This window comes from Thamnophis sirtalis, unplaced genomic scaffold (genome assembly GCF_051295495.1).
Source record: "Thamnophis sirtalis isolate CommonGarterSnake01/CBP01778 unplaced genomic scaffold, rThaSir2_p1.2 scaffold_2, whole genome shotgun sequence".
In the NCBI taxonomy this organism is placed as follows: domain Eukaryota; kingdom Metazoa; phylum Chordata; class Lepidosauria; order Squamata; family Natricidae; genus Thamnophis; species Thamnophis sirtalis.
Window position 1 is genome coordinate 105,980,910 of NW_028261382.1, and position 23,998 is coordinate 106,004,907.

The 23,998-nt window shown below is 40.2% G+C and overlaps 2 protein-coding genes across 2 annotated transcripts; one reads left to right on the forward strand and one right to left on the reverse strand.

The window, feature by feature from the left end:
- Positions 1-2,748: 2,748 nt before the first annotated feature.
- LOC106551805 (mas-related G protein-coupled receptor member H-like) lies at positions 2,749-3,965 on the reverse strand. Its single transcript, XM_014069960.2, has one exon. The coding sequence runs from the start codon at positions 3,745-3,747 to the stop codon at positions 2,749-2,751; it is 999 nt and encodes a 332-aa protein (XP_013925435.2). The 5' UTR covers positions 3,748-3,965.
- Positions 3,966-14,287: 10,322 nt separating this feature from the next.
- LOC148049097 (proto-oncogene Mas-like) lies at positions 14,288-18,548 on the forward strand. The gene is made up of 2 exons (XM_087703829.1): positions 14,288-14,361; positions 17,420-18,548. Exon 2 carries the CDS (start codon positions 17,628-17,630, stop codon positions 18,546-18,548), a length of 921 nt encoding a protein of 306 aa, XP_087559955.1. The 5' UTR covers positions 14,288-14,361; positions 17,420-17,627.
- The last annotated feature ends 5,450 nt before the right edge of the window (positions 18,549-23,998 follow it).

The window sequence follows — 23,998 nt, forward strand, 5'->3', positions numbered from 1 at the left end:
ATCATCTTTGTTGCTCTTCTCTGCACTCTTTCTAGAGTCTCCACATCGTTCTTATATCGTGACAACTAAAACTGGATGCAGTATTCCTAGTCAGGCCTTACCAAGGCATTATAAAGTGGTATTAACACTTCAGGTGATCTTGATTCTATCCCTCTGTTTATGCAGCCTAGAACTGTGTGGCAGCTGAGCTTCAGTTTGAGCATGTGTGACCAATATAAAATTAAGGATAGTGGAGAGGATATAACATGATCTTTCTGCTCATGAATTTGGAGTAATTGAAGAATAATTTCAAAGAAGAAAAAGATCACTTCTGTAGGAAAGGAGTAAAAATCCTGAATTATAGGAATCTTTGGGGAAGGTAGTTTTGGAAAATATGCATCTCAGTGACCAAAGGAAAACACTAGACTTCAACACAACAAGGTGAATTGTTATAAATTTATTTACTAAATTGATATTCTTTCTATTCAAGGTGGCTAACGACAGATAAAAATAGAAAGCAGAAATCACAAAAATAGAGAATTACAATTTTTAATAACAAGCTAAATGAAATTCGGCATTCTTATAATTGAAATCCATTGTCCAATATATTTCAACAAGCATGACGGCATATTAATGAAGCACACATATTGAATAGATGCTGTGTTTGCATGGATCACAGAATGAGGTTCATCCAGTTATCCCCACTGTGCTGGAAATGTGGAAGAAGGGATGGCACATTCTACCATATTTGGTGGTCCTGTATTGAGGCCACGAAATACTGGAGAAGGATTCAAAACTGGCTAAGAGAGGTTACCGGGGCAAGCATGGAATGGAAACCCGAGACCTTTTTACTAAGCATAAAACCAGAAAACATGAGTAAATCTATATGGCATTTGAGCCTATATATAATTGTGGCTGCAAGAATAACCTATGCACAATTTTGGGAATCTACTACCATACCATCGGAAGATGCCATAATTAAAAAGATTTATGAGTGTGCAGAAATGGACAGAATGACGGGTTGGCTGAGGGACAAAGGAGAAACGGAACATTATCTTAGCTGGAACCTATGGTATATGTGGGCAACAAAGAGAACAGCAGGGACTTAAAACTGGGAAAGTTAAATAGCAGCTGTTAACAATGAGAACTAAAAGTGAACATGGGTATTGTAATAGATCCCTGAATTTTGTAACAAGAAAATGCTGGTTAGAGACTAAACAATGAGGAAGAAAGAAATGTTGAGCTGTGAATGACTGTCAGGGGGGTTGAGGGGAGGGTTTGTATGTTTAAAACTGTATTTTTAAAATTACAAAATGTCTTATTAAAAAAAAAGAAAAAAAGAAAAGAGGTTTCCAGAGTCACGGATCAATTCTCATTGCTAAAACATCTTTGCTGAATATCTGCCCCTGAGGATAAAATAGTTGGGAACATTAAAGCAGTGCTTGGAACCTTTTGATTTGTGCTTGCAGATGAGCAAGTGCAGTAATTTGAAAATAAGGAAAAATATTCACTCACCTGCTCCCGTGTAATAACTGAGACTAAATCAAAGTTTAACGCAGGAGTGAAATGCTCTGAAGTCTTCTATCAATTTGCTTTGTGCACAAAGCAGTAGCAGCTTTGCAAATGCATGCTTTGTGGTGCTCATGCGCACTGGATTAAGAAGCATTTTATGGGGGAAACAGGATTTTCTGCTTTCTAGTAAATATAAATTGTGCAGCACAGCTGATCATTGCACAGTTGATTGTTGGGACTTTTTAAAAACTTTTTTTAAGCATTTTTTTTTACTACTGGCCAGTTTGCCCAATCCAGTAGTAGGAAAATGTTTTTTAAAAGTTCAGACAATCAGCTGGGCCGCATGATTTCTAGCAATTTTTGTACCACTGGTTCATGTGAACCGGCCTGAACGGGTAGCATTTCACCCCTGGTTTAACCCCTTTAACCCATCTATTGTTTCATCAAGTCATCTCAACAGCAACTGTTTGAAAAGTCTTCGAAGCCACTGTTCTGGCTGAGGAAAAACCCTAAATTCCTTGAAATCAAATTTTTACTAATCCTGTATTTTCAAATACATACTTTTTATTTTCCATTTTCATAACATACATACAATCACATGTATACTATTACATAGCCAGTATCCTATTGTATTAAGTGGCAATTACATCAATTCCTCTTGTCATCAACACCCAAAAAGATAAAGACCCCTTATTAGCTCTTCTGCTCTCCATACACCTCTTTCTTCTACCTCTCTCTTTCTTCCCTCCAGCATCCTTTCCTACCCTACTTCCCCTTCCTTTCTCCTTCTCCTCTCTCTACATTCCACACCTCCTTATCCTCCTCATCTTCCCCCCTTACCATCTCCTATCCCTCTCTTCCCATCTTTCTTCTCCCTTCTGTTTCCCACTCTTCCTCTCCTTGGTGTAGTTCCGCTTCAGAGCAAACTCCAATCTATGTTGATGGTATTTATACTTCCATAACAATATACTTAACATATCCTAGTTCTAAAGAAAAAATAAGAGAAGACAGTATACATGTGCAATCATATTACATTAAAATCTAACACCCCTCGTCAAACCTCCCTCCATCCCCCCTCCCCCCCAACTTTCCCTCCCCCAACTTCCCAGAACATATACACAGTATAAATCTCTAACAAAAACAGTCTAAAATATATTGAGAAAGAAAAAAAGGATAGAAGATTGATACCATCTTTACATTGAGCTAATCCTGTATTTTCCAGAGCAGGTTTGTCTGAATTAATTTTTCAGATCCTGGCTAGGAGATATAGAAATAGGAATTGTTTCCACTCTTGTCACTACAACATGAAGGGATATCATTCTGGACTATTGGTTGCTTTTCATTCTCTTCCTCTTCCTCAAAAACTCTCTGAAGGCTCATTTTTCCGTGGCACGTGGTTTGATATGCCTTCTTTCTCCCCACCAGAAAATAGATCAGTGGGTTAACACTGCTGTTTAGACAGGCAAACAGGTAGCCGTACGTCATGAATTTTAAACGCTTTTCGTTGTAAATAACATTGATTATACAAATGTCAATTAGTGGCAAAGAAAAGATGAGGAAGAAAAAGAGGGCGAGCAGGATAGCTTTGGGAAGCTTCTCTTGCGTTTTCATTCGTGATTTAAGGTAACTTCTGACAAAGAGGGTCAGACTCGAGAACGCAATGAGTGGGACGCAAACGGAAGTGCATGTGAGAAAGTGGTAGAGTGGGGGCACTGCTTTACCCCAGACAGTCAGAAACAGAGAGTAATTTATTGCGTAGATAAATAAAGAGATTATCCACGCGGCGCAACAAATCATGGTGGACAGGCATATGGACTGACGGTATTGATACCAAATGGGGAAGAAGAGAGCCAAACACCGGTCAATGCTGATGATAGTCAGAAAAAGTTGACCAGTGCAGTAAGTCCATATGAAACCTTCTAGTATTTCTATGTGAAAACCCTGATCAATTAGGTACTGAATTCCATGCAGAAAAAGGAATATGAGAGTCCCACTCTGAGCCACAGCCAAATTGAGGATATAGACAGTGAAAGGATTCCTCTTAATCTTGAAACCCAAATGCTGAATGACAATTCCATTTCCAATAAACCCTGGAATGCAGATTAAAACAATTAAAGAATAGATGACATTTTTCAGACAATCAGGCTCATAAAAGCTGTCCTTGGAGTTGATGGCATTAGTTTTATGGTGTTCATTATAACTATATGTCAAATTTCTCATTCCTGCATCCATTACTACAGGAAGGATGGTTGCCATGTTGGTTGTTGTGTTCTGTGGAAATAAAATTTATTTTGATTTCCCCCCCACCTCTCAGCTTCTGGTTGAGAATTAACAATGGATCCAGAGAGCTGAAGAACAAACCACTCTCCCTTATTTTAGTCAGTTGAGATCACAGGTCATTTGCATCAGTTTTGATTTTTCCAAGATGGAGGATGTGGAAAACCTTCAGGTGAAATCACCTCAGTTATCCTTTTGTGTACTGCTGCACTGGTTCTTGCTTAAGAAGGCAAAAGTGGTGATGTGGGTGCCTGTAGATTATTATTCTCTCCCATCAGTTTTCATCCATTTGGATCAGTTCATCATCTGACATCTATAACTTTCTGGAACAAATGAAGAACTTGACTCCTACAAAATAAAGAACTTGGTTCACCTCAAAGCTTTTCCACACAAGCAAAGCAAAAATGTCTCATGGACGACAGCTTATTCAAACACTTCAGATAAAAGAGGATGTCCTTTTCAGTTTTATGGGGAGTTTGCTTTCCTCTGGTTCTTCCCATGAACTGTGTTGGCCCTCTGGAGGCCCTCTTCCATAACTTCTGGGAGGCCCATTTTGCCCCCACCCCGAGCCTCCGCACGAGCCCTGCACTTACCTCACATCCAAAACGGGACACTCCTGGGAGGGGTGTGGTGTGGTGGGCATAGCCAGATAATTATAATAATAATTATATCTGTCCAGAAAAGCAAGAACATATTTGTGGGTCACTGCAGATTAGGACTTAATATGGTTTACGAGCCGAGGTGGCGCAGTGGTTAGAGTGCAGTACTGCAGGCCACTTCAGCTGACTGTTATCTGCAGTTCGGCGGCTCAAATCTCACCGGCTCAAGGTTGACTCAGCCTTCCATCCTTCCGAGGTGGGTGAAATGAGGACCCAGATTGTTGGGGGCGATACGCTGACTCTGTAAACCGCTTAGAGAGGGCTGAAACCCCTATGAAGCGGTATATAAGTCTAACTGCTATTGCTATTGCTATATGTCCTAATCTATCAAGCCTGGTCAAGGATTTTATAAGTCCTTATTGGTCAAGCCTGAGCTCTTGGTAAAAGAGTATTGGCCTTTTACTTAAAATGGACAGCTGCAAAAGGTGGAAATGCTTTAAAGCACTCTATACGGGATGCACCAGAAACTTCCTCACAATCTCCCAATAGATGTGAGAAAACCATATTGGGTTCATTAGTGCTTTTATGGCAAGCAAGCCATAAATGAACATACAGATAGTGATGTTGGTTAGGTCTTACATTGCATCTAACATCTTCTTTAAAACTTCCAGTGTTGGAGCATTCACAACTTCTGGAGGGAAGTTGTTCTACTGATTAATTGTTCTAACTGTCAGGAAATTTCTCCTTAGTTCTAGGTTGCTTCTCTCCTTCATTAGTTTCCATCCATTGCTTCTTGTTCTACACTCAGGTTCCTTGGAGAATAGTTTGACTCCCTCTTCTTTGTGGCAGCCCCTGAGATATTAGAATACTGCTATCATGTCTCCAGTAGTCCCTCTTTTAATTAAACTAGACATAGCCAGTTCCTGCAGCCGTTCTTCATATGTTTTAGCCTCCAGTCCCCTAATAATCTTTGTTGCTCTTCTCTGCACTCTTTCTAGAGTCTCAACATCTTTCTTACATCATAACAACTAAAACTGGATGCAGTATTCCTAGTCGGGGCTTACCAAGGCATTATAAAGTGGTATGAACACTTCAGGTGATCTTGATTCTATCCCTCTGTTTATGCAGCTTAGAACTGTGTGGCAGCTGAGCTTCAGTGTGAGCATGTGTGACCAAAATAAAATTAAGGATAGTGGAGAGGATATAACATGATCTTTCTGGTCATGAATTTGGAGTAAGTGAAGAATAATTTCAAAGAAGAAGAAGAAGATCACTTTTGGCAGGAAAGGAGGAACAATCCTGAATTATAGGAATATTTGGGAAAGGTAGTTTTGGAAAATATGCATCTCGGTGCCAAAGGAAAACACTAGACTTCAACACAATGAGGTGAATTATAAAGGCATTATAAAATAATATTAACACTTCAGGTGATCTTGATTCTATCCCTCTATTTAAGCAGCCTAGAACTGTGTTGGCTTTTTTGGCAGCTGCTGTACATTTCTGGCTCATATTTAAGTGATTATCCACCAGGACTCCAAGATCCCTCTCACAGTTACTACTACTGAGTAAGGTACCACCTATAGTATACCTGTGCATTTTGTTTTTCTTGCCTAAAAACAAAATGCACTAGAAATGGTATATGTCCTCTTCTGAGCTACTTAACTGATTTTATTTTCTCTGTGGTCATCTGGATGGATGCCTTTTGTAAGAGATACAATATCAAATAACTTCATCCTAGCAGTTCCTGACACGCATCCTGAGCTTTTCATGTAACAGTTACCACGATAAAAGTTTTACCTTTGCTTTGGACATACCTGATGATGGTTTTCAGTAATCCCTGGTGAGAACCAACAGGTCTCTGTGGGAATCCAAAGAAGTCCAAAAGGTAGGTTCTTTTAATGAATGCAGTTTGGTCTGGGTTTGATGTAGATGTGGTGAGGAACAGAATTTATTCAGCCTCAGGAACAATTTTCTACGTACAAAAAAGTGGAACTTGCTTAACATTTTGTTATGTAGTTGGAACAAGAAAGTGTTTCTGCAAATTTTACGCAAACAAAATTTTCTTAACCACATTATAACTTCAAAGAAAAAACAACAAGAAATGCCCTGATGAAATTATTTCCAATCCCATCTCTGTTTATAACGTCTGGAAGATTGGGAAAAAAAGCATTGAATCTTAAAGTCTGTTTCATCCTTTGCCTGCAAACATTATTGATTTTTGAAAGTTTTGCATGAAAGTTTTATGGTTATTTGAATGGATAAATAAATACGTTTGTTTCTTTTTATTAGTTGTGAGGTTCAATAGAAGACTGAACAGATTTTATATGTCAGGATATGTTCTTGAAAATGTATATTGAGTTGAAAAGGATTGTTTGGAACAATCGGTAAAACAAGGGTTAACCTTGTGGTGCTTTTAAAGATACAGAAAGCATCATACCTGGGGCTGCCCTTGAAGGATATTCTGAACAACATCTGGTCCAGAATGCAGGAGTCTAAAGAATCATGAAAATTTTTCATTTTGTCGAAGGGACTCTGGTTTGTGAGTTGCCAAGGTCCCTTGGACTGCAAGGCGATTAAACCGGTCAATCCTAGAGGAGATCAACCTTGACTGCTCTTTAGAAGGCCAGACTCTGAAGATGAAACTCAAAGACTTTGGCCACCTAATGAGAAGGAAAGACTCACTGGAGAAGAGCCTAATGCTGGGAAAGATTGAGGTCAAGAGAAGAAGGGGATGAGGTGGCTGGATGGAGTCACTGAAGCAGCAGACATGAGCTTAAATGGACTCCGGAAGATTGTAGAGGACAGGAAGGCCTGGAGGAATATTGTCCATGGGGTCACGATGGGTGGGACATGACTTCACAACTAACAACAACAAAAAGTTACCAGCAGGCTTGCAGGAAGAATTTAAAAAGTTGGTTTTAACTTATAAAGAAATCAGTAAAAGAAAATGACCAGGAAAGAATATTTCCAGAAACTTTCTGACAAACATTTGATAGGAAAATATGTTCTTGATAAAAAGAAATAAAATCTGTCCAGAAAAGGAACAGCAGATTTGTGGGTCATTGCAGATTAGGATTTGATAAGGGTTGTGGGACCACATGGTCAAATCTCAACAACTCACTAAAGCTTCTGTGTGTAAAGAGGCAAAAAAAACCTACACTCACATTGATGATGTAACTTAGTTGGGTTGAAGAGGGCCAGAAAGGGGACCACCATGAATGAGAAGCAAACTGAGCTCCATATTACAAGACCAACAATTATGGGGGAGCATATAAAAAAACATTGTAATGAATAACTGAGATGAGGAAAGAAACAATCCATGTAATGGCACAGAGGATGGTGGACAGGTATTGTGGGGGATAGCTTTGGTGCCAAATAGGAGAGAGGGGAACCAAACACCGGTCAACGCTGATGATAATCAGAAAAAAACGACCAGTACAGTAAGTGAATATTAAACATTCTCTTATTGCTTCAGTGCAATACCAAAGATTTATGTCCAGAAATCTGGACAGGAATATCAATACGAGAGCCCCACTGTCAGCTAGAGCCAAAATGAGGCTATAAAGATCAAAAGAATTCCTCATAATCCAGGAACACCAATGGCCGAGGACAACTCCATTTCCAACAATTCCTGGAATGCAGATGAAAAGGATGACAGAATAGGTGACTCTTCCCAGATATGTAAAATCAGAATTGCTGACGTGTAAGACTGTGACATCAGTGTCGTTGTGTGAGACAAATAGTTATCCTACATCTTCTTAAAAACATCCGGTGTTGGAGCATTCACAACTTCTGGAGGCAAGTTGTCAGGAAATTTCTCCTTAGTTCTAAGTTGCTTCTCTCCTTGATTAGTTTCCACCCATTGCTTCTTGTCCTACCCTCAGGTGCTTTGGAGAATACCCTGTTTTCCCCAAAATAAGACCTCCCTGGATAATAAGCCCAATTGGGCTTTTGAGCTCATGCGCTAAAATAAGCCCCCCTGATAATCAGCCCTCCCTGAAAATATTGCAACACAGCAGCAGCCATGAGGTGACTACACTCGTCGCCTCCTGCACCTCAAAAATAAGACCTCCCTGAAAATAAGTCCAAGTGCTTATTTTGGGGTTCAAAAGAAAATAAGACCCTGTCTTATTTTCAGGAAAAACAGTAGTTTGACTCCCTCTTCTTTGTGGCAACCCCTGAGATTTTGGAAGACTGCTATCATGTCTCCCCTAGTCCTTCTTTTCATTAAACTAGAAATACCCAGTTCCTGCAATCGTTCTTCATATGTTTTAGCCTCCAGTCCCCTAATCATCTATGTTGCTTTGCTTTGTAATAAGGAAAATCCATCTGGTTGAGTTCCAAGTTGGGAGAAAGACGCTGGAAATTAAAACTTCTTAAGTGTTGTTGGACTACGTGATCAAACCTGACCACCACCCTCCAGGCCTTCCGCAAAGCCCTTAAAACCTCGCTGTTCTGACAGGCCTGGGGCTAAAGAGCTTTTGCCCCCCTCCTCGAATGGTATGGTTGTTGTGTGTTTTAAATTGTGTATTGTTATGTTCGTCTTTTTATCCATTGTCTGTACCCCCTTCCTTGACTGAATTGTGAGCCGCCCTGAGTCCCCTTCGGGGAAAAGGGCAGCATATAAATATAATAAATCCAATATAATCCAATCCAGCAGTTCCTAACACTCATTCTGAATTTAGACAGGGTTCTTTTTATATAATAGTTATCAGGAGCAAAGTTCTACCTTTCCTGTGTGGACATACCTGGTGATGATCTGCAGGAATCCGTGGTGAGAAGAAGAAGGTCTCTTCGAGAATCCAGAGAAGTCCAGAAAGCTCGATTTATTGGATGAATCCAAGTTTGCTCTGCCTTTGATGTGGCTAGGATGAACAAGCAGAATTTATTTGGTGACAAGATCAGATTTCCTGTAAAGAAAAGAGGAACTAATTTTATTGCAAAGGAAATATTTATATGTTTAATCATAACTTCAAAGGAAAAACAAGAAACAGACTGTGCAACCAAGTGTAATCTTATCTTGGTTTATAAGGTCACTAAAAATGAGAAAACACTAGGTACCCCATGATTATTGGAGACCCAAAGATAAAAATGAGGAAACTATTCAACTAAAGGGGCACTTGAGTGTTATTCAAGAAGATTGAACTTGCAAAAGGGACAACCTCAGGGACTATTTAAATGGAACTGAAGATCAGCACAGGTTCGATTCCCAGTAAGGGTATGGCTAGCTGATGAGAGCTAAATAACTTGAAATAGATCCATACTAATCTCCCTTTATTTATTTATCAGCACAAATACAACAAATGTAACCCCAAAAAAAGGCAACAGTAAAAATATTGGGTTTCTGTCTGGATGGTCTCTTGTGACGAGCCGAAGGACAGAGAATGGAAGTAGTGATCTTCCTCCCATATTTGGGCATACCGGGGGTTGTAACTCTAATATATATATATATATATATATATATATATATATATATATATATATATATATATATATATATATATATATATATATATATATATATATATATATATATATATATATATATATATATATATATATATATATATATATATATATATATATATATATATATATATTATTTGTTTCCCTTCAATACAAACATTTCATCATTCATTAATCAGAGTGTGATCTGAGTACAATTTTTTCTTCCATAATAGTTATAGATTACCACCAAATTCTTTATAGACATTGTTATTATTTTAACATGACAACTTAACATAACTCCTATCATAACATTTCCCTTCCTAATTTATTTAATTTTACACTTTTTGTCCATATTCATTTGCTAACCAATGATAAAATAACTCCCATATATTATAATAATTACATTCTTTCTTTTCTTTAATTGCGAGTGTTAATCTGATCATTTATGCACATTCTAATATTTTCTTAATCACATTTTCATCTGTAGGGATTTCTTCAGCTTTCCAATTTTGTGCAAATACAATTCTAGCCGCAGTTATTACATGAATAATATACATTTTCTTTACTATATTTCTCTGGTAAGATACCCAACAAAAGCAATTCAGGTTTTAAATCAATATGGTTGTCATCTTATCCAACCATATTCACATTTTTGCCCAGTATTTTTTTGCTTCTACACCCGTCCACCACATACGGTAATATGATCCTGGCATTTAGTGGCTAGGGAACTGAGTGTTTATATATGGGCTATAAAGAACTGGGACTAGCACACTCCCTGAAGGGTAATTTAAGGATTGAACAAATACTTTCTGGATTGTTAGACAAAAGTTGAATCTCTTAAAACAAAATAAAATACTTTATAAGGAAGAAATGAGTGGAATTCCAAAGGAGATGGAATTGCTTTTTCAAAATACAAAAGACATCATGGAGAAAGGATTTAAAGAGATTATGGACAAAATGGAAGATACCACACTAGGATTGATGAGCAAAGACCAAGCCGTCCAGGAAAGGGAGGAGTCAACAGAAGAAACAAAGGAAGAAGATGACAAAGAGGAGATAAAAATGAAAATAACAGTGACCGATGAATAAAACTGGAGGGGGGGGATATATTAAGAGAGTTGGAAGATATGCTTGAAAGGGAGACAGGGGTCTGGGTAGAAACCTTAGAAACTGGGCAAGAATGTGAAAATATATAAAATTGAATCCAAATGTCTGCAAGTGTTAGTGAATTTAAAATTTTCCACATGTTTGTGTCTTGTTCTCATGGGTAAGTGTGTGTGTCTGTGTTTGTGTGTCTCTGTGTCTCTGTGTCTGTGATAAGGGTGAAAAACCAGAGGTGGTATTCAGCAGGTCCTTACCAGTTCTGGAGAACGGGTAGCAGAAATTTTGAGTAGTTCAGAGAACCAGTAAATAACACCTCTGACGGGCCCTGCCCCCATCTATTCTCTGACTCCTGACTCCCAGCTGATCAGGAGGAAATGGGGTAACCTTACCCTGGAGTGGGGTGGGAATGGAGATTTTGCAGTATCCTTTCCAGTGGTGGGTTTCTGCTGGTTCGCACCAGATCGGAGATCCGGATGGTCAAATTTATCGATCCGGTGAGAGGAGGTTCGACCGGTGGACCCAAAAGTAACAGAACACCTGCCCCAGCCCTGTTGCTCCTCGCTCATTCTCGCCCATCCGTAAGTCGCTCCATCGCTCATTCCTCCCACCTGTCTGCACTATCCTAGCCCAATTCGGTGTCAAGTACCATACCTGGGAGTGGAGGTGGTGAACGGAGAAGCAGCGGCACAATCCACCGCACAGCAGCGGCAAGCTCATGAGTTTTCTCCTGGATTCCCCTCTGTCTTGCCTCCTCCGTTTCCCCAAAGTTCCTTCCCAAAAATGTGATAGCTTTGTCCTGGATTCCCCTCTGTTCTTTCCCCAGAGTGTGATAGCTTTGTGCTGGATTCCTCTCTATCGTGTCTCCTCCGTTCTCCCAAAGTTCTTTCCCCAGAGTGTGATAGCTTTCTACTGGATTCCTCTCTGTCCTGCCTTCTCCGATCTCCCTAATTTCAGCCTTTAATCCTCCAATTGTCTATTTTTGGGAGGTTTTCCCCTCTCTTCCCATCCCCTGCATAGGAGTCCCAAAAAATTTGCCACATGTCTTGGGGTGGTGGTCATGTGACTGAGTGTACATGAGTGATGTCAAGTTGGCCAGACCTGCCCAGTCACATGACTGCCAAGCCATGCCAACAAAAGTAGGCCTCACCCTCAGAATAGGTTCTAAAAAAATTGAAACCCACCACTGCTCATCACGGGTGCTCACAGTCCCACTTGGGTGAGCCTTGTTGAGGGCTTTCACAGCCCCACTCTTGTGAGCATCGCCATGAATGTTGCAGGCCCTTGTACTTGCACATGCGCTTGGCCCTGCCACAAAAGCTTGTCCCTGCTCTCTCCACTCTGAAGCCCAAACCCATAAAGGTGAGGAACTCTAAGGCACATTATACTGAATGCACCAGAAACATCCACACAGTCTCAAAACCTCTATGAGTTCCTGAAACTCATACTACTGAACTTGGAAACAATTATTTGGATATAACAGTTATCATGATGAAAGTTCTCCCTTTGCTGTGGACATACCTGGTGACGCTTTGCAAGAATCCCTGGTGTGAACCAACAGGTGAGAACTAAAAAAAACCCAGAAAGCTACATTTCTTTGATGAATCCAGTTTGATCTTTATTTGATGTGGATGCGGAGAGCAAGCAGAATTTATTCAGCCTCACAAACACTTTTCCAATTACAGAAAAGGGGAACTTGCACAACATGTTCTTATCTATTTCAAATGAGAAAGTCTTTTGACACATTTTACGGAAACAATCATTTGAAGATTTAATCGTAACTTCGGAGGGAAAAAAACTTCACACTGAAATTCTGTCTAATTTCATCCCTCTTCATAACTTCTGGAAAAATGAGATCACACTTGAAATTGAACCTAAGTTCTGTCACATCCTTGGTCTGCAAATATTGGTAATTTTTGAAATTTTGCAGTAAATTTTACAGTTATTTGAATGGATAAATTTGGTATTTATCAAATTTGGGGGGCAGTGCTCATCTCCATTTTGAAAGCTGAAGAGCCAGCGCTGTCCGAAGACGTCTCTGTGATCATGTGGCCATCATGACTAAACACCAACAGTGCATGAAACACTTTTAACTTCCCACCAAAGTGGTCCCTGTTTTTCTACTTGCATTTTTTACATGCTTTTGAACTTCTAGGTTCTTGACAAACCAACCCACCAACTCTGCCAAGGAGCATTTAGACTTCTTTAATTCCACACACATGATGAGTGTGTGTGTGTGGGGGGGGGGGATGGCTCAGCTATTAAGATGCCTGGAGGGAATCTACTCTGTCAGATTTTAGTCAAGCAAAAAAAAAATGTTTTTTAAAAGAGGAAAAGTGATTCCCTAGGTGTCCAATTGTTGAGCCATAGAGATATAAAATAGGAGAGTTGGAAGAGACCTTGGAGGTCTTGTAATCCAACCCCCTGCTTAGGCAGAAAACCCTATACCACTTCAGGCAAATGGTTATCCAACATCTTCTTTAAAACTTCCAGTGTTGGAGCGTTCACAACTACTGGAGGCAAGTTGCTCCACTGATGAATTGTTTTGTCAGAAAGTTTCTCCTTAGTTCTAAGTTGCTTCCCTCCTTGATTAGTTTCCACCCATTGCTTTCTTCTCCTGCCTTCAGGTGCTGTGGAGAATAGTTTGACTCCTAATAGGTGACAACTAACTCTTTGAGTTATGCCCGGAAGCCCAGTGATAATCAGTGCAACTCACAAAGGGGAGAGTCAGATGGGCAAAATGAACAATGTTCATCGCCACTGAGGCTGCTGCATTCTGGACCAGCTGTAGCTCTCAATTCTCTTCAAGGATAACCCCGTGTGTAATATTTTCTGTATCTTGAAAAACACCACAAGCATAAAGCTTCTTTTATACTTCCTTTGCTCCAGATGATTCTTTTCAACCCAATATATGTCCTTGAGAACATTATGGTGACCTATATAATCTATTCAGTCTTCTAATGGGCCTCACAACTGATAGAAAGCTATAAAAATGTTTCTTTAGCCATTCAATTGACCTTAAAATGTCATGCAAAAAGTTCAAGCCATCACTAATGTTTGCAAATAAAGAATGAAGAAGACTTTAGGGTTCAATTCCATGTCTTTCCTTATTCTTCCAGAAGTTATGAACATACATGAGATTGGACAGTTTTTTCTGTGTGATGTTTCTTGCTTTTCTTTCAAAGTCATGAACTCTTCAAACATTTGTTTGCATACAGTTTGTAGAAATGCTCTTTCAAAGTATATGTCAACATGTTAAGCAAGTTCCTCTTTTCTTTATCTAGAAAAGCGTTCCTGTTGATGAACAAATTCTCCTTGCTCACCACAGCTACATCAAATACACACCAGACTGGATTGCTCAAAGAAATCTAGTTATCTGGCCATATTTTGGATTCTCAAAGAGACCTTCTCATTCTCAGCAGGGATTCTTGAACATCATCACCAGGTATGTCCACAGAAAAGGTAGAACTTTCCTCATGGTAACTATTGTATGGAAAGAATGCTTTCTTGGATTAGGATGAGTCTCAAAATCTAAGTTCTCACAAATGTTTGAAGACTGTAGAAGTTCTGTTGCATCTACTATAGTGTTACTTAGGGTGTTTTCTTCTTGTAACCCCGTGGATTATACACACAGGGCCAATCCTCCTTTAATGGGGACTCAAAATTGATAATGTGGTTCCACAGCCCTTATCAATCCTACTTTGCAGTGAACCACAAATCATCTCTCGATGTTCTGGACAGATGTGGTCATTTGTCATTAAGATTCTTTTTATTTGTGCGAAAGTTTGTGAAGATGTCCTTTTCTGGTCCTCTTCTCTACTGACTGTTTCCCCACTCATGACCTGACTTTAAGCTCCTCCTTTTCATTTCGGAGAATCTTTTCTTGTATTGTGAAACTTCATTCCTTGATTGTATGTATGTATGTATGTATGTATGTATGTATGTATGTATGTGTGTATGTGTATGTGTATGTATATGTATATATACATATATATATATGTTTGTGTGTTTGTGTATTTGTGTGTGTATGTGTGTGTGTATGTATGTGTGTGTGTGTGTATGTATGTATGTATGTATGTATGTATATGTGTGTGTGTGTGTGTGTGTGTATATATATATATATATGCATATATTTGCACATCGCAGACAGCAGAGTTATTTCAAGTATGGCCTCCTAGCCCACATAATGTTCTTGCCCTTTTTGTTGATTTTATTCTCTTTTTCCTACTGTTTGCCTCTTACATTCATTCTTTTCTCCAATTAAATAATTACTCATTTTATATCAGTGGAGAAATATGTCCTAACCTTTGAGCCATTCTACCAAGCAGATCAGTTTGGGGTAAGATATCATTTTAAGGTGGCTTCTATGGTGTTGTATGCAATTGTGGTTTTACTGTAGCCTTTATTTTCTTTTATTATTTTGTGGTTTGGTTTGGTTTGGTTTAGTTTCCGTTGATTACTTTAAGTAGAAAAGCAATATTTCCCCTTCCAGTTTCCCAAGAAGTTAACTTACTTTTCTAAACAAAAGCATAAGTCCCTTGTTAAACCTCCTCTGTTTCTTGAGAAACGAACCCATCAACTCTGCCAAGGAGCATTTACACTTCTTTAATTCCACACACATGATGTGTGTGTGTGTTGGGGGAGAGGTGGCTGATAAAGGACAAAAGAAATTCCAAACAATTACCTCCAACTCTCTCAATTCCCTTACCCATCTCAGGAGGGGATTTTCCCCTCCCATTGAGAAGAATTGTCTCCTTTTGTTGGGAACATTGGTTCTAATTTCAGGAGGATTCCAGCTAGAGTGAATATTTATTTTGATTAATAAAAAAATACAAACATTTCTTTAAAAAATCAGTAGTACCCCTGTCAACCCTGAAGCTGACCTGACCGGAACCATTTTGAGCTGAAGGATAGGGAGGGGGGAATTGAGATAGCTGGTGGTTTATAGCCAAAACAGAGTACTTTCTCCTGGGAACCAAGGACATTTCCACAAGTGTCCGGATAGAGGAGGAGTGAAGTTACCAGGCAACTGGATGGCAGCCTGATTGGACCATGTCACTGATTGTTTGGAAAAAGGGGAACACTTTTACTTTTAATCAGATAAAAATTGCAGGGACATTCAGAGTCGGTTTTCACCAGACTGTGCCAATATGACATGTCCAATAAACCTGTTCTTTGAGGAACCTACCTGCCTCGGAGTTCTGTTTGCTATGGGTGTATTACTTGGAAGCCTGACAAGCCCTTTTTAACTTGTCACTAACCATGTGAGAGTCCATATTAGTAGAACTGCTTAGTAGGGCAGAAATTAATCAGCTAGTGATTCCAAAGGATAACAGTTTTCCCTTCTGCAATGCTCATCTGTGAATGAATATAAGCCAACCGGAACATTATTCATCTGTTATGGATCGTTTTAAAGAAAAGAAGTCTCAGAGGAGCTTAATAAAGAAAAAATTCCAGTTATCAATTCCTAACATATACAGGTCTTCCCATCAAAAATTACTTTCCTTAAATATTTTGATGGTTATATAATTGATATCATAACGGAAGATAGTAGACTTTTCAATAACAATTGATACTATGATTATAATGATTATGATGATGTTTATATTTTAAAACTCTGGACACCTAGAAAACATCCACCATCCATCCTTCCTTCCTTCCTTCCTTCCTTCCTTCCTCCCTCCCTCCCTTCCTCCCTTCCTCCCTTCCTCCCTTCCTCCCTTCCTCCCTTCCTCCCTCCCTTCCTTCCTTCCTGTGGTGGCACAGTGGCTAAAATGCAGTTTTGCAGACTAACTCACTGCCAGCAGTTCGATCTTGACTGGCTCAAGATCAATTCAGTCTTCCGTTCTTCCAAGGTCAGAAAAATGAGGACCCACATTGTTGGGGGCAAGAGGCTGACTCTGTAAACCACTTGGAGAGGGCCGTAAAAGCACTGTGAAGTGGTATATAAGTCTAAGTGCTATTGATATTGCCCTTCCTTCCTTCCTTCCTTCTTTCCTTTCTTCCTTCCTTCCCTCCTTCCCCTAGCCCTACACCCATACATTCCACCATCCCCATTTCCTAATCTACTCTCCCTTCCTCTATCCTTTTCTCAAGTCCTTTCCCCTCCCCTCCCCTTTCCTTTTTTTCTCTAGCCTTGTTTCTCCTACATTCCACTATCCCCATTTCCTATTCCTCCTTCTCTTTCTCCCTCTCTCCCTTTCTTCCTTCCTTCTCCCCCACCAAAAAATCCCCAATAACACACATGGACAACTGGTTTAAATTTTATCTTCTCCATCTTTTCTAACCATAGAAATGGAGGGTTATATAATTGATATCATAATGGAAGATATTATGCTTTTCATAACAATTGAGCATTTTAGAAGAATAAAAATTATGAATAATTACTTTGTACAGGACCATTACGTATACTTTAGAATAAAACTAGGAAGATCCATACTGTATTGTGTGCCATCAAAATGATCATAAGATCATGGTTTGTTTTCTTTCCACTTTTCACACAGTGCTCAGAGGAAAAAAATTCCCCACAAAATCTAGAAGGATCTCCTCTTTTCTTCGGCAAGGTGATCAAACAAGCTGTCTTCACGAGTCACTTCTGCTTTGCTTCCATGGAGAGCAACTGAGGGGAAGCAAGTCCTTTACGGTGTGCGGGGTCCAGATTCATTTCCACAGAAGATAACAGCCGTACTGTCCAGAACAATAGACATCAATATGAAGACGATCCCAGACAATTTCAGTTTTACTGAACACAGTGGAACAGTGGCCAGAAACCTAAATGGTAGCATTTCTGCACCTGGAGTGCTGGGAAAAACATTCTGTTATTTAATCCTTTTCATCTGCGTTCCAGGGCTTCTGGGAAACGGAATTGTCATCAGATATTTGGGTTTCTGGTTGAAGAGGACTTCTTTCACTGTCTATATCCTCAATTTGGCTGTGGCTGATATTGGGAGTTTAATATTCCTTTTTCTGACCGGAATTTTCTCTCTGACTACTATGAATGTTCACATGGCAATAACAATATGTTTCATATTCACTTATTGCACCGGCCAATTTCTTCTGACAATCATCAGCATTGACCGGTGTTTGGCTCTCTTCTTCCCAATTTGGCATCGATGCCATCAGCCACCCTACCTCTCCACCATACTCTGCGCCATTGCATGGATCGTTTCTATCCTCTTCTGTGGAATTCATTACATTCTAAGTCATTCATTTACAGAAAGACTATTCAAAGTGCTTCATGTTTTCATATTTAGCTTGGTTGGCATTCTACTCATGCTGGTCTCCAGCCTGGCTCTCCTAATCAAAGGCTACCTTCAATCAAGAATGAAGAGGCGAAGGAAACTTCTCACCGCCATCTTGCTTGCCCTGTTTTTCTTCCTCGTCCTTTCTGTTCCGTCAGTTGTCATTTATCTCATGGCATTTGTTTTTGGAAAGCATCATTTGAATTTACTTCCATATGCCTACTTATGTCCCTGTCTAAACAGCAGTGTCAACCCATTAATCTATTTTGTACTGGGGAGAAAGAAGGCGCATCATTCACCATACGACATAAAAACATGTCTCCAAACACTTTTCAAAGAGGAAGAAGAGAGCAAAGAACAATCTGGGATCTCGGTTGATAACCAGTTATGATGTCCCCACATAAGACAAGGAAAAAAAATACAATTCTATCTTTTTATAGCTCTCTGCCAGGATGTGACACTCAATCCAGACAAATCTGCTCCAGCAAATTCAGGATGACCAGAAATCCAATGGAAGTTAGAAAATTAGACTGTCACTTTCTCTGCCATAACAGTGGCTTCCAAGACCTTTCATTGACTTGACAATGAAATTACACGTGGGTTGAAAGGGGTTAAACTTTCATTGGATCTCAGTTATTATTCTGTAGCAGCTGAATAGAACGATTCTCCCTATCTTCAAATTTCTGCACTTGCTCTTTGTTTATTTGCAAGGGCAAATTAAAAAGTTTCAAACAGGGTTTGAAATTATTAGTTATTTATCCATTCAAATAACTGTAAAATTTAATGCAAAATTTCAAAAAGCACCAATATTTGCAGACCAAGGATTGACAGAACCTAGATTCAATTTCAAGTGTGATCTCATTTTTTCCAGAAGTTATGAACAGAGATGAAATTAGACAGAATTTTAGGGTGGCATTTTTTTTCCTTCGAAGTTACGATTAAATCTTAAAATATTTGTTTTCGTAAAATGTGTTGAAAGACTTTCTCATTCGAAATAGATAAGAACATGTTGTGCAAGTTCCCCTTTTCTGTAATTGGAAAAGTGTTTGTGAGGCTGAATAAATACTGCTTGCTCTCCGCATTCACATCAAATAAAGATCAAACTGGATTCATCAAAGAAATGTAGCTGTCTCGGTTTCTTTGAATTCTCACCTGTTGGTTCACACCGGGGATTCTTGCAAACCATCACCAGGTATGTCCACAGCAAAGGGAGAACTTTCATCATGATAACTGTTATATGCAAACAATTGTTTCCAAGTTCAGTAGTATGACTTTCAGGAACTCATAGAAGTTTTGAGACTATGTGGATGTTTCTGATGCATTCAGTATAATGTACCTTAGAGCAGAGTTCCTCACCTTTATGGGTTGGGGCCTCAGAGTGAGGGGAGGTGGGAAAAGAGGAGATGATTTTGTGGCAGGGGCAAGCGCATGTGCAAATGCAAGCACGCGCAACATTCATGGCGATGCTAACAAGAATGGGGTTGTGAAAGCCCTCAACAAGGCTCGCTCAGGTGGGACTGTGAGCACCCGTGATGAGCAGTGGTGGGTTTCAATTTTTTTAGAACCTATTCTGTGGGGGTGGCCTATTTTTTGGGCACGGCTTTGCAGTCATGTGACTGGGCAGTTATGGCCAACTTGACATCACTCATGCCCACTCAGTCCCATGACTACCACCCCCAAGTCCTGTGGCAAAAACTTTTGGGACTCCTATTAAGGTGGGGGGGAAGAGAGGAGAAAACCTCCCAAAAATAGACAATTGGAGGATTAAGGGCCGAAATTAGGGAAATCGGAGAAGGCAGGACAGAGAGGAATCAGGAGAAAGCTGTCACACTCTGGAGAAAGAACTTTGGGAGATCGGAGGAGGCAAATCAGAGGGGAATCCAGGACAAAGCTCCCCCACTCTGGGGAAAGAACAGAGGGGAATCCAGGAGAAAGCTATCACACTTTTCGGAAAGAACTTTGGGAAATCGGTGGAGGCAAAACATAGGGGAATCCAGTAGAAAGCTTTCACACTCTGGAGAAAGAACTTTGGTAGATCGGAGGAGGCATTTACAGAGAGGAATCCAGTAGAAAGCTATCACACGCTGGGGAAAGGAACTTTGGGAGATTGGAGAAGGCAAGACAGAGGGGAATTCAGTAGAAAGCTATCACATGCTGGGGAAAGAACTTTGGTAGATCGGAGGAGGCAAGACAGAGAGGAATCCAGGGGAAAACTCCTGAGCTTGCCGCTGCTGTGTGGTGGATTCTGCCGCTGGACTTCTCCATGCTTCTCCACTCACTACCTCCACTCCCAGGTGTGGGACTCAACACCGAATTGGGCTAGTACTGTTTGGATGGGCGGGAGGGAGTGAGTGGCTTCTGGATGGGCAGGGCTAAGCGAGGAGTGACAGGGCTGGGGCAGGCGTTCTGGAAGTTACTTCCAGGTCCACCGGTTGAACCTCTTCTCACCGGATTGGTAAATTTCACCATCCAGTTCCCCCTATCCGGTGCGAACCAGCAGAAATCCACCACTGGAAAGGATACTGCAAAATCTCTATTCCCACCGCACTCCATGGTAAGGTTACCCCATTTCCTCCTGATCAGCTGGGAGTCAGGAGGCAGAGAATAGATGGGGGTGGGGCCAGTCAGAGGTGTTATTTACTGGTTCTCCGAACTACTCAAAATTTCCGCTACCCGTTCTCCAGAACTGGTCAGAAACTGCTGAATACCACCTCTGGTTTGTATGGTTGAGATAAGGGTGATAATCTGGCCTAGTTTATCTGAATAAAAAGTGTTATGTGAAACCATGGTTCATCAAACCATGAAATTTCCAGAGTCTCAGATCTATTGGTTAATAAGCTTTGCTGGGCAACTGTGAGGGTAAAATAGCTAGGAATATCAAAGCAAATTAAAATCTATTTGGAGTACTTCGATTTGTGCCAGGGCAGAAATGTGAAGATAAGGAAAATCATCACGTTTCTCCAGAATGGAAATGAGGACCTTAGATTGGGTCATGAGTGGACCACCTTGAACCCTCACTAAAGAAGAATTGGCCCTAATTAATTTACAGTGATCCAAGATGGAAACATTCTAAGGCAGGGATCCCCAACCACCACGGCAAGGAGTATCAATCCTCCCATTCTCCAACATCCAGTCAGAGACGAAGAAGATTCTTGGGTGAGAAGAGAAGCATCTTCCAAGAAAAACAAGAAAGTCCAGCTGCCCCTAGAAAAAGCATCTCTGGAACCATCATGACGAACATTCTAAATTTGATGGGGACATACCCCCCATGAGGATGTGCAGGAACCCCCCTGGTGAAAACCAATAGATCTCTCTGAGAATCCAAAGAAGCCCAGAAATTTAGATTGAATCCAGTCTGGTCTGTATTTGATTTATCTATGATGAGAAAGCAGGTTTTATTTAAGACCAGAAACACCTTTCCAAGTACAGAAAAGGGGAACTTGCTCAACGTTTTGCTATGTACTTGGAAAGAGAAAACATTTCTACATGTTTTTTGGTAAAGGAAATGTTTAAATAGAATAGAATAAAATGGAATGGAATAGAATAGAATAACAGAATTGGAAGGGACCTTGGAGATCTTCTAGTCCAACCTCCTGCTTAGGCAGGAAACCCTACACCACTTTAAACAAATGGTTGTCCAGTTTCTTCTTAAAAGCCTCCAGTGTTGGAGCATTCACAACTTCTGAAGGCAATCTGTTCCATTAGGAAATAATGAAGCAAAATATCAAAAGGAAAAAGCGAAGAAGAAATCTTGCTGTAAGCCTAGTTTCAAGGAAAGAAAAGCATTTAGATCCTGTAAATGTCAGATTTTATATTTTATACTGTACGTTGCATAATTACAGCTTTATTACCAAAAAGGTATCCTTTTTTTGCTTTGCTTTGCTTTTTTTAACTCTACTTGAAAAATATATAGTTTCTATCATTCTGAAGGGATGAAGTAGCTCAGATGACATAACAGAGTAAGCTCCCGTTACTTGTCCCAGCGTCTGCCAAGCTAGCAGTTCGAAAGCATGTAAAAAATGCAAGTAGAAAAATAAGAACCACCTTTGGTGGGAAGTTAACAGCGTTCCGTGCGTCTTCCGTGCAGCGTTTAGTCCTGCCGGTCACATGACCATGGAGACGTCTTCGGACAGTGCTGGCTCTTCGGCTTTGGAATGGAGATGAGCACCACCCCCTAGAGTCGGGGAAGACTAGCACATATGTGCGAGGGGAACTTTTACCTTATAGTATATAGGTTTTTGGCTACGTACAGTAGCTTGCCCTGCTGGTATTAATGGAGATGTGGTTTTTCAAGGTGCTAGTTGTCACCTACAAAGCCCTTCATGGTATTGGATCTGGGTACTTGAGAGACCGCCTACTGCCAATTACCTCCACTAGACCAATAAGATCCCACAGACTAGGCCTCCTCCGAATTCCATCAGCCGCCCAGTGTCGACTGGCGACTACCCGGAGGAGGGCCTTCTCTGTGGCTGCTCCGACCCTCTGGAACGAACTCCCCGTGGAGATTCGGACCCTCACCACCCTCCAGGCCTTCCGCATAGCCCTTAAAACCTGGCTGTTCCGACAGGCCTGGGGCTAAAGATTTGCAGCCCCACTTCGAATGGTATGATTGTTGTGTTTTTAGCTGTGTATGGTTTTTATGTTTTGTAACGTTGTTTGTTTTTCCCCTCCCTTGAATTGTGAGCCGCCCTGAGTCCCTTTCAGGGAAAAGGGCGGCATACAAATAAAGTAAATTCAATTCAATTCAATTTTCTCTTTGGTAATGAAATATCTGCCAGCAAACAACCAAGCTCAGATTCTATGGAGATTCTCAACCATCCAGGTCATGGTTGTCCCAATGATGCTCTTTTTCAAGAGGCAACTGGACTTCTTTTTTTTCTTTGAAGACGTTTCACTTCTCCTCCAAGAAGCTTCTTCAGCTAAACATCCTCTTCAAAAAAAAAACAAAGAAGCCCAGTTGCCTCTTGAACAAAGCACCTTTGGGAACAACCAAGCTCAGAGATCAACAAGGACTCCAATCTTTGAGATCTCAGGATTAAGCAGAAAATAAGGCCAGGCGATGCAAGCAAGCAGCAGGAGAACACAAGAGTCGAACCAGTTCGCTTTTTATCAGGCTAAAGACTGTGATAACCACAAGGGATGGCAAGAGGAAATGATTAATTTCAACAGAAAAAAACATGTGGGTTCCTTGGTACTTCCTGAGTTCGGTTGGCTGCTTGCAGATACGTCGTTCTCCAATTATGGTAATAATTTAGTGTGACTCCACTTTAGTGGAGTTTGATGCCTATTTATATACAGTAGCTTGCCCTGCCAGTGTTGGGAGTGAGGTTGCTCTGGCTCTGAAGATAATCCCCTTCCTTAATCCCTGTGGTGGGATTCAATTTTTTTTGACTCCTGGTTCAATCCTCGCCGCTGTAATTATATGTAGTATTAAATACTGGATTTCTTTTTTGTATTTCTCAGACATTATTCCTAATTAAAAAAACCTTCCAGGTTTCCATTCTATTTTAACCCCTGTTATTGCCTCCAGCCAATTTTTGATCCTTTTCCCAAAAAATTTTAGCCTCCTCACAGGTCCACCATAAATGGTAATATGTTCCGTGTATTGATTCGCATTTCAAACATTTTGGGGAGGTATTTGTTAAGATTTTAGCTAACCTTGTTGATGCCAGGTGCCATCTGTAAAACATTTTGTACTGCTTTTCCTTGTATGCAACTGATAGTGTCATTTTTAAGTTTGTTCCCCCCAATTTTTCCCATTTGTCTAATTCACTATTATAGCCAAAGTTCTGCACCCATTTTGTCATTTGTTCTTTCACAATTTCCTCTTCCACTTTATAC

What these genes read in the sequence shown, in the direction of transcription:
- LOC106551805 (XM_014069960.2), bottom strand. Translation starts at nt 3,747, where the DNA reads ATGGCAACCATCCTTCCTGTAGTAATGGATGCAGGAATGAGAAATTTG.
- LOC148049097 (XM_087703829.1), top strand. Translation starts at nt 17,628, where the DNA reads ATGAAGACGATCCCAGACAATTTCAGTTTTACTGAACACAGTGGAACA.